The 11041-nt window shown below is 51.0% G+C and overlaps 1 protein-coding gene across 4 annotated transcripts in view; it reads right to left on the reverse strand.

The window, feature by feature from the left end:
* The window catches only part of MINK1 (misshapen like kinase 1), a 47947-nt gene extending 37852 nt beyond the window's left edge, over nucleotides 1-10095 (reverse strand). For all 4 annotated transcript variants that reach the window (XM_082861736.1, XM_082861735.1, XM_082861734.1 and 1 more), the window contains exon 1: nucleotides 9824-10095. In XM_082861736.1, the coding sequence (XP_082717862.1) occupies nucleotides 9824-9880 (57 nt within the window). In that variant the 5' untranslated portion in view covers nucleotides 9881-10095. The remainder of the gene's footprint in view (nucleotides 1-9823) is intronic.
* Nucleotides 10096-11041: the final 946 nt, after the last annotated feature.

Here is an 11041-nt window from a genome sequence, read left to right on the forward strand (position 1 = left end):
AGACACCTGCCACCTGGGCGCAGGCCTCCACCAGCACAGGCACGCACAGGCTCAGGTTCTGGGTTGAGTCTGAACCCGGGTCTTTTTTTTTTTTTTTTTTTTACTTTTTTTGGGCATGCCACTCTGTATGTGGGATCTTAGTTCCCCGACCAGGGATCAAACCCATGCCCCTGCATTGGAAGCGTGGAGTCTTAACCACTGGACCACCTCGGAAGTCCCTGAACCCAAGTCTGAATCTGAAATCCGCCGCTTACTGGCTGTCCAACCTTAGGCATGTTATTTAACTTCCAAGTTCTGTAAGCCTTGGTCTCGTCACCTTGAAAATGAATAAAATATCCCACTTCAAAGGGTTATTGTGAGGGATAATGAGATTATATAAGGAGGGAACATACTGCATAGTAAGTATTCATTATTATTCCTATTCCACCCCAGAACCCCTTCTGAAATGAATCCACATTAAAATACAAATGACTTGTATCAGAGCAATTTTTGTTCTGAACCGAAGAGAGAGAGAAAAAGAGGGCTTCCTAGAGGTCTGGAGGGATAAAGGAACCGGCAAACTTCTGAACCACAGGCTGCCTGTCCCCCCCAACCCTGCTTTGTGGGGTTGAAGGTAGTTTCCACGGTGAAGAAGGACCTTGTGAAGATTAGAGGGACCTTCTCCAACTTCACCAAACCTTAGCTAGACTAGACCAAGAACCCATCCAGTCCTGCCCTCCTAAGTTGGATTCAGATAGTGAGAAGTGATGGTGGCTCTGCTGCACGGCTGCATCAGTGCTTCCCCACCAGCCACTCTACTCCCAGCCACTCACCCACCCCCAAAGCTCTGTTCTTCTCCAAAGGATACTAGGCAAGTGGTCTTCCCTCTAGTTATTCCCTGCAATTTGAGCAACGACACTTAACTCAGCACACCTCTGTCTTCAAGGGGCCAACCGTAGGATGCAAAGACACGAGAGAAGAGATAGGTACGCCAGCCTCCTCTCTCACACTGTGACCACACACCTACCTCCGCCTCCCCTCCCGCTGCTCAGGCTTTTGGGTGCCCCTGCCCAAATGTTTTGTTTTTGTTTTAATTGAAGTATAGTTGATTTACAACATTATATCAATTTCTGGTGTTCGGTAGAGTGATTCAATTATATACATATATATTTTTCAGATTATTTTCTGTTATGGGTTATTACAAGATATTGAATATGTCTGAATCTTTTCTTGAAGACTCTCTAGTGAACATGCAGAACTGAAGACCAAGTACGACATGCTTTCAACCACTTTCTTACAAATGTGCCTTGAAAGAGAGAGTGGGTAGGTGGTGAAGAGAGAACATGAAAATCTTCTTCCTTGCAGTCTGGCTCTGGAGCCTGCCCAGTTTACCTCCAGAGGTGTTCGGGCAGACAAATAAAAGCTGTGAGAAGAGCTAGGCGCCATGCACACAAGTAATTTACAGCCTACATTCCTCTCTCCATCCAGCAAGAAGGAAAGGAGGGGACTTAGGACCTACTTCCGACTTCATGGAAGAAAACATGTCTAGTCCTTCACCTGACCTTTCCCACGTCCATAACAAGTTCACAAGAGGCATATTGGCAATTTGGGTGGAAAAACAATTCTTCGATGTGCTGTCCGGTCATGGCAGGGTGGTTAACATCCGTGATCCCCACATACTAAATGCTGTTAGTGCTTCCCAGACAAAGTGACAATGAAACCTCCCTCCCCAACATTTCCAAACACCCCCAGGAGGGCAGTGCCACCCTAGTTGAGAAGCACTGAGTAAGGACCTGTACTGTTTTGTGTCACACGGTGCCCAGCACATACAAGGCACTCCCGTGGGAAACTCACAAGAATACTTAGCTCCAGGGACTTCCCTGGCGGTCCAGTGGTTAAGACTCCATGCTTCCACTGCAGGAATCTTAACCCTGGTCAGCGAAGGGTTTGATCCCTGGTCAGGGAACTAAGATCCCGCATGCTGCACAGTGTGGCCAAAAAATTAAAACAAAAAAAAAACACAAAAAAACTTAATTCCGTATCTCTGCCCAGCGAGTAATTACTGAACCCCTACTGTGCGCTCAGCGTTTTTGTGGGCACTGTGAGCATCAACAGGAAGTATGGGTCATGGCTCCTATATGTAAGGAAGTGACAGGGAACGCGTGACCATGAAATATTCAATATGGGTAACATACACTCAAATGCTACACTACAAGGTCCACGAAAAGGTGGAGAAGGTGACCAGGGAGGGCTGGCTCGCTCAGGGGAGGCTTCGTGGGAAAAGTGGAAGTTGAGGTGGCTTGAAGGAGGTGGAATTTTCTTCACAAAGCCCTGCTGATCCTCAATCCGTCCCTGCAAGGACCGCTGTTCAGAGAAAAGCCCTCCAAGCCTGTGGTTCCAGGAGCAATTCAGCAAGCCCAGCCCTTCAGATCCTGTCCTCGGATGATTTCTGGTGCAAGAGGGTGTGAGACGTTTCCCCTTCTCTCTCAGAAGACCTGCTGCTGCCAGGCCTGCTTTCAGGAGGCCCTTCTCATCCTAAAGGCAGAGAGGAGGCGCAGTCACTGCCACACGCACTGACTGAGTCAACAGACTCTGAGTGGTTGGGACGCTTCACTCGTCACCCAGCTGGCAGCGGAAGCCTCTCCTGCCCCGGGGACACGCACTTGCCTCCTCGGTCAAAGGACTTCTTGCTCCCTTACCAGCCTTCAACCTTCCTCTCAGGCAGAGTCTCCACGTCCTCCACTCATCCCTCTCTCCACAGCGTGTGCCACCAAACGCTTCCCACAGCCCACCCCGCCCTCCTGACATTTCACCTGCTCCTGGAGGCTGGCTCCTCCAAGAAGCCCAACACTGTGGTTCTCCAGCCCTGTTTCATTTCAAACGTGCAAAATCAGCAACACTCCCCCTACACACCTCACTCATCCTTGACTTGTACAACAATGTTAAACTGAGAGTTGCATACACACACACACACACACACACACACACACGTGTGTGTGTGTGTATATATAGATAGATATACAGTATCTACCTAATGTTACGAAGAATCCCACATCCCACAACCACAAAAGCTGAGCCAAGGATGGGCCTACTTGTGCTTATTCCTGTGAGACTTACCAACCTCCCAACCCTGGACATTCGGGCTAGTGACATCGATTCAAACACACATACACACACACACGTGAGGAGACGGAAATGTCACATAGCTTGACGGTAGTTATCATTTCACTATGTCTGTGTCTATCAAAACATGTGGGACACCTTAAATACACACAATTTTTATTAAAAATACAGCATGAAACATCTAGCGGTATACCCTTCTCCCTCATACAGCCGCTTTGGCCAATCGGCACACCCACGCACCCTCTGCAGAGCGACATGCGAGTCCACACAGACCCAGTACTCAGAGACGCTCCTCCCAATAAACAAAAATGACAGTTATATGCCCTTTCCATATAATACCCTTACCTTTGAAACAAACTTTTTTTTTCCCCTCCCATAGGAAGGTTCAGAAGAAATCCTTTTGGAAATTAAGCCTGGAGTTTCTACTGCATCCTCAGACCCCTGGCCCTTGGTTGCTGACCAAATGCTCCACCCTAAGAATGGCCCTGATCCAAGGTCTCCCAGTTCTGGCCGTCGCCAAATTCCACCTGCTGGTTCACCTCTATCTACTCTTTCTGTGGCAATGCTAGCTTGGTTTTTCAACGTGTGATTTGTCTCTCTCTCAATCTACCAACCAAACATTTGTCTTGCAAAAAGTAAAAACAATTCTTTTATGGGCTCTCACGGCATGCCAAAGTTTCCTGCTACAGTCCTTATCATGACTTGCAATTTTATGTATATGTAATTATATATATATAATTATTTTATTAATGTCTCTCCCCACAACTAGACTGCAGGAAAACCATGTCTATCTTGTGTGTCACTGTATCCTCTGTGCCTAGTTCTAGCTCTTTCCTCAAGCAGAACAGGAAATCCTACCCACCATTAGCAAGCACATCCTCGGCTGTCTGGCCACTGGGCAATATCTCTAGGGGCTCCTTGGATCACCACAATTCCATCCCTTTCTTCTCTCCTCCCTCTGCCATTCCCTACCCTGACTAAGAACAAAAAGCCTCAAACACCTTTTCAATTACCCTCTGGAGGAGCTTCCCGTAGATGGAAGAATCCCAGACTCAAGTCAAGAACTGGTTGGTTAGGAGAAGAGCAGGAAGAACAGGAGAGATGAGAGAATGAATATGCGCTTCTACCAAGTCATGTTCTTGTATCTTCCTAGATCCTGCGGGCATTCAGGAAATGCTTTGAGAGTTGACTTGTTAACCTGATCGCTTTTTGTTCAATTTCTTCAACCTGCTAAAGAAGAAACTGAGGGAGCTGTGGTGTAAAGTGAGTGCTGGGGGAGGGGAAAAGACTGCATATCAGATTTCAAGATGACTGACCACAGGACAACAGAAAATGAGTATAATTCACAGCAAACAGATTTAACAAAAACTTCCTGACCCTGAGGGTTCTAAGATAACCAGGAAGGCAGTAACAGTTTAAAAAAAAAAGTGGGGGGGGGAGCCTCAGCTTGCAAAGGGCTTGCTTAGAGGGATGCTTCCAGGGGTCTGATTAAATAGCTCAGAATAGTATGAACACACAATGACATACTTCCCGTAGTATCTAGAACCTGATTCTCAATAAAACAGACCAACAATGCTTGGTGACTGACTGACGCAGGAAAGGATATTAGTCATAGTTTTCTCTGGTACAACTCTGGAGACAGAAAGATTCGTCTGGCAGGCTCTCAGATGGCTTCTGGAGATGCTCCGCAGCCCCAGAACTGTTTTATGTTCCTGGATTGAGAGGTCACTGCATTCCTTATTTATAAACCAATGCCAAAGTATAAGCTTGTAAAGAGTATTTGCACACTTCCTGCTATCTTGTCCCCAGGATGACAAGCAAGGACACTCAACATACCCAAACTGTGTGAGTTACCCCCTTTTAGGCACACAGTTCGGAGTTGAAGGGAATGGAGGCCATATCTGAAATCAGGATTCTACACAGCATAGTCTTAAGTGAGCTCCTGGGATAAGCGGGAGGGGGTGGGCCAGTCTGCTCTCTTGCTGACCTTCTTACTGTTCTCTTAACTGTGAAAACCTCACTTCTTCAAAGACCCTCCCCTCCGTGTGTTACGAAGGGCCATGGCTCTGTCCTATCCCGCAGCATAAAGGGTGGCGACGCCTCTTCCCTCGTTTGGGGGATGGCTGAACTCCCAGTTCCAGCAAAGTTCTCCGCAACCTTCCTTCCATCCTCTTGCCAAAGCAGCTTTTCACTTCACTCCAAGTGCCACTAGCTCCCCAAACAGCCCCACTCCCATCTGCGGTTCTCTAGGAAAAAAGTCCCCAGTCAATGCCATTGCTTCTGCTGCAGGAGGTCAGTCTCCCCATCCCCTGCCTGAGGCATCTGTCGTCAACATTTGGACAGCAAGCACAGCGGAGTGCAGCAGTTGCTCAGCAGCCTAGAAGTACATGCCCAGAACTGCCAGCTTTCTGAGTGGAGCTGGCTCCACAGCCTCGTGAAGGAAAAAGGAAGGGGAAGCGACTCCTCCAAAGAACAGACACAACAACATAAGATCATTGGAGAAAGAACATCTCTGTCAGCACTACTACCCGGCAACAAGTCCCTCCTGACTGCACGTCATGGTATTATTTCAATACAGCCACACTGCGCACAGCTCCATGGTTCCAAGGACACTGCAGTCTAAAACCTCCAGCTGGCTGGACAGTAAAGAGAGGCTGCCTGGTTTATGAAGTGGGTCAACCAAAAAGAGCAATGCAAAAGGAGAGAGGTCAGCCCGGGGTCCGCTCCCTCCTTGTCCCGTCCTCTTCCACTGATACGTATCCTTTGTGAGAAGCCAAGGGTTCCAAGTCAGAAGATTCTCCTGGAATGTAACCCAGCCTGGACACAGAGAAGGTTTGACAAAAGAGGCCCGCTTTTTCTCTTGGAAGGTCCTAACTTTACTTCAAGGACGTCGCTCCGATGGAGGCTTCCAGAACTCTTGTTTACCACAAGGTCTGATTCCAAAAACAATCCAGAAAAGATATATTCTTAATTATGTGTATATAGACAGCAAGAGAAAGCCTAACAAGCATGACACTTACTGAATGCTTTCTCTAAGCAAGGCTGTGCTAAGACCTTTCACTTGTTATGATACGCGTTTATTCAACAAACAGCTGAGCCCCCACTATGTTCAAAACACTGTTACAGGCACTGGGGATGCAAAAATGAACAGAACAGTCAAAATCCTAACTTGCACTGAACTTATATTTTAGTCGGGGTTGATATATATAAATATATGTCAGCTGGCGATAAATACTATGAAATAAAACAAAGCGGGCTAAGGGATGCTATATAAAAATTTATACGAAAACGAAGCAGGGGAGGAAGTGCTATTTTAGATACACTTGCGCTGGAAGCCTTCTCTGATTGTCATCTGATAACAATTAACAGTAAGGGCGAGGGCTTCCCTGGTGGCGCAGTGGTTAAGAATCCACCTGCCAATGCAGGGGACACGGGTTCGAGCCCTGGTCCGGGAAGATCCCACATGCCGCGGAGCCACTAAGCCCGTGCGCCACAACTACTGAGCCTGCGTGCCACAACTACTGAAGCCCATGTGCCTAGAGCCTGTGCTCCGCGACAAAGAGAAGCCACCGCAATGAGAAGCCCGTGCACTGCAAAGAGCAGCCTCCGCTCGCCACAACTAGAGAAAGCCCACGCACAGCAACAAAGACCCCATGCAGCCAAAAAACCAAAAAGCAAAACAACAACAACAAAAAAAAAACAATAAGGGCGATCATATAGTCACGATGTGCCAGGAACTGAACTAAGTACTTAATATGCAGTATTTCATTTAATCCTCAGCAACTCTGAGTTCAGTACCATCACCACTATATACAGATGGGCAAATGAAGCCTTAGAGAGGTAAGGCTCTTTGCAGACTCTGCAGCAAACTAGGGAAGAAGGGGGAGAAAGGCCAAGGCTACACAGTAAGTGAGAAAGCAGGGACTTGAACTCAGGAACACAACCCCATGCTACTGGGCTGGTGGATAAACAGAGCCTCAAAGAGGTCAAGCGTGCCTGTGGTCACAGTGAGGTAGGTCCACCCGCCTCTCCGCACATGGCTAAGAGATAGTGCAATTCAATCTTCCCTAATATCAGACTATTACTCTCATCACCAGCTGGAAGCCAAGCCCTATCTTGAAATAAGAGGAGAAAGACAACTTGGGCTCTTTGACGCCGCCTAATAAATGCTGAATATGTTCCTCTCCCATCCCCTCCCCAGGCCCCCAACACGAGATGATGTAGTACAGGGAAACACGCTTTTCTGCTAATTCTCCAGGTTGCCGTTTCTCACTGGAAAACAGACAGAAACAGAACAAGAGATGACTGAGAGAGCTTCTCAACAGTGCCACAGGGGCTCTCCGAGGTGGGGTGGAGGGGACAGGCTCTGAGCAAAGGCCAGCAGCAAGGAGAAAGCAGGCCTTCTGCAGCCCCATTTCAAAGAAAGCACTCCCTCCAGCCCTGGAGTACTGGGGTGGTAGTGGGGGAAGGGCAATGCTTTCTTAAGCATCATGAGGCAGGAAAGACATACACACTGGGAGCAGGTCACAGGGCTCTCCTGAAGAAGGGAGAGGAGAAAAAAGCAGGAGGCGATTGAGGAAAGACGCTAACATTGCTTCAAGTAGAGAAGTCCAGAAGGGAAATACCAAATCCAAGGTCAGATGGTGTTTGCAGAATTGCTGGAAATCCCAGGTTGAGGGTCCAGGCCAAACTACCAGAAAAGGCTAAAGGGAAAGAGAAGCCCAAGGAGAGTCCCACAAGGTTTAAACCAAAGGTCATGGTTTGGACCCACCTTCTCTTTTATTATATTTAAGTCACCACAGCACAGGAACCTATAGCCAGAGTTAATCAACAACCAAGGTGGGAAGGGAAGATGGGGGCTCATCCTAAAGACAAGCTCATTAAGGGGAGCCTGGATTTCCACCTTATATCCCAGCTGGCTTAACTTGAGAATCGCAGTTTAAACTGATCTTAAGAATCTCCCTCCTGGGCTTCCACTGATGGCTCAGTGGTTAAGAATCCACCTGCCAATGCAGAGGACACGGGTTCGAGCCCTGGTCCAGGAAGATCCCACATGCCGCGGAGCAACTAAGTCCATGCACCACAACTACTGAGCCTGCGCTCTAGAGCCCGTGAGCCACAACTACTAAGCCCGCGTGCCACAACTACTGAAGCCCACACGCCTAGAGCCCGTGCTCCGCAACAAGAGAATGAGAAGCCCGCGCACCACGAAGAGTAGCCCCTGCTCGCCGCAACTAGAGAAAGCCCACCAATCTCCCTCCTAAAGCCTTCAGACCCTCTTGCCACCAACACACACACACACACACACACACACACACACACACACACAGAGTGAGAGAGAGAGAGAGAAATCAATGTTCCGTCTCCCTCCTCAGCAACTTATCATCTTATCTCCAGCAAGTCAGGTCTCCTAGCCCAACACTGCACCAACCAAATTATGACCTGAATGGCAAGAAAAACTGTGTCACCTAGAGAAACCCAATTAACGACATGACTCTGCTCTCTTAATTCGCCTCTCCCCTCCAGTCATATCCGGGGCACCTGTGTGGCTGACCGCCTTTTCCCACTACTGGCCATGTTCCCTGGCTAACTCAAAAGCCAGAAGACGATTTCAACAGGGGCCTCCAGAGCAGCTAACCCAGAGATGGGAAATCTTGCTCTCCCCAGCACCTTGGCCTGTTGAGAAAGCCAGAAGGACACAGGACAAAAACACCCCCTGGGGGACAGGCGGGAGTCTTCACCTTGAAACCACTCAGTTGCCCCTTAAGCCAGGGCTCCCTGCTGAAGAAAAACATATAAATGCTGCTGCTAAAAGCCCCCAAATGAGGGCATGCAAGAGCCCCAGGAGGGAAAACGAATATTTCGAAGAAATTCCTGCTGCAGTTGTTTCCTCTGATCCCTTTTCTAATGAACCCCTCCCTGGAGAAATCTCCATCGCCTCCCCCTCCCTCCAGCAAAACCAAGAATACCCAGGCTTTTCCAAACCACATGCTGCATGTGTTTGTGTGTGTACAGACATATAAACATCCTCTTCCCAGCCCAGGCCAGAGTTTCTGAAGACAAGAAACGCGTCCCCTCCTCCCCCAGTGCACTTGTCTTTCCTCCCAGCCCCACGCTGCTGCAGAGTTGGTAATGTAATATGCGGGGACCCTGAGACCGGAAATGCCTGGTTCTGGACTGCTGCACTTGAAACGCCAAGGCACTGGGAGAACTGAGCAGGGGATGAGGGCGGCGGTAGGAGGTGTGCGGCGGAGAGGGGAGGCTGAAGTGCCTGCCGACCGGGAAGAGATGCAATTCAGGGCTGGGCGAGGAGGAGAAAGGGTGATGAGGGGGAGGCTGGCAAGGCAGTGGCAAAGTCAAAATTCGAGGAGCCGAAAAAGAGGAGGGGGAGGAAGAAGAGCTAAGTAGGAGCAAGGGGGGAAAGAGGCCTCAAAGCATGTCAGGGGCCAGAGAGGGGCATCACGGTAAAGATTCTGCAAGCTCAGGAGAACCAGAGGGTGACCCTCAAACACCTGGGAGGAAGGGGATCCGGAACCTGAGTAAAGGTAGAGGAGGAGGGAAGAATGGGGGCGGGGCACCCCAGGGCGGGGACCGAACTGGCTCCCAGAATCTGCAGCGCGTGGAGAGCGTAGGGGAGCGGAGGGCGGAGGCCTGGCAGCAGCGGGCGCCCGGAAGGGGGCGGGGGTCGCCGCGGGGCGAGGCTGGGGGGCAGCGCGCTCACCCGCAGGGCGGACAGGTCGATGTCGTCCAGGCTGCGGGCGGGGGCTGGGTCGCCCATGGCCTCCGCCGGGAACGGGGCCCCGGGGCCGCTCACGCTCCGGCTCGGTTATTCCGCTGCCGCCGTCGCCGCTTCTCCCCCATCGGGGGATCCCGGGGGCGGACTCCACCGCGCCTCCCGCGGAGAACCGGGAGGGGGAAGGCCGGCGGGAAGACCGACCCACCGACTGACAGGCGATATCGCCCCAGAGCCTGCAACCCGAGCCTCCCGACTCTCCCGCGCAGGCGCAGAATGGCCGAGCACCGGGGAGGGTGGAAGAGGGAACGTGACGCGAGCGCGCCGGGTTCCCCCTCCCCCTCGACGCCGACACCTGCGCGCAGGCGCAGGAGAGAGCGCGAAAGGCGCGCGCGAGGACTGAGCGACCGCGCGAGCCTAGCGTGAAAGAAGTGGGCGGTGGCCGGGGCCGCCGGGGAGCGCGCCCACCAGCTGGTGCGCGTGCGCACACGCGTTTCGTTCCCTCCCCGTATTTTTTGCCCTTTCTCTCCCCCGTTTCCTTCTGAGCTCTCCTTTGACGCCTTTCCTTCCCTTTCCCTCCTCTTTCGTGTGCCCAGCTGCCAATCAAGCCACCCACCGCTCTATTTGCGGGGGGAGGGGGGCGGGACCCAGCACCCTCTATTACTAGGGGGGTTGTTATGGTAACTCCCCACGCGAGGGCTGGGTGGCCTCTAGATAGGATGGGCTGTCCACCCACCTAATTGCCATGGCAACAGTGGAGCCGCTGAGGGAGGGACCTCTTCGTGAGAACTTGGCTGGAGAAACCACCTGGGGGATGGGGAGTGGAGAAGAGGACTGGCTGCCTCAGGAATGCCCCTGACCCCCTTCCCCGGATGCAGTGGGGAGGGTTGAGAAGGGGATCTCAGATCTCAGGATAGGGACTCCTACCGCAGACCTTTGTCTCTGCACCTCTTGTTCTGTACATAGGAACTGTTTCAACAATTATTCATTGACAGATCCCTGGAGCTGTGCGAGGGGGAGGGGGTGGCAAAGGGAGGTGGAAGGGAGGAGAAGGGATCTATGTCCAGCCCCTTCAAATCTTGCTTGGGTCACCTCAGGTCTAGTCATGTTGGCGTAGCACCCCCAGCCATTAGCCTCACTGGAGGCTGGGTAATGCTATATAAAGAACAAGGAGTCATGTTCTGCCACTGACATGCTGTGTGACCT

The sequence above is a fragment of the Leucopleurus acutus genome (genome assembly GCF_964270905.1).
Source record: "Leucopleurus acutus genome assembly, chromosome: 19".
NCBI lineage: Eukaryota > Metazoa > Chordata > Mammalia > Artiodactyla > Delphinidae > Leucopleurus > Leucopleurus acutus.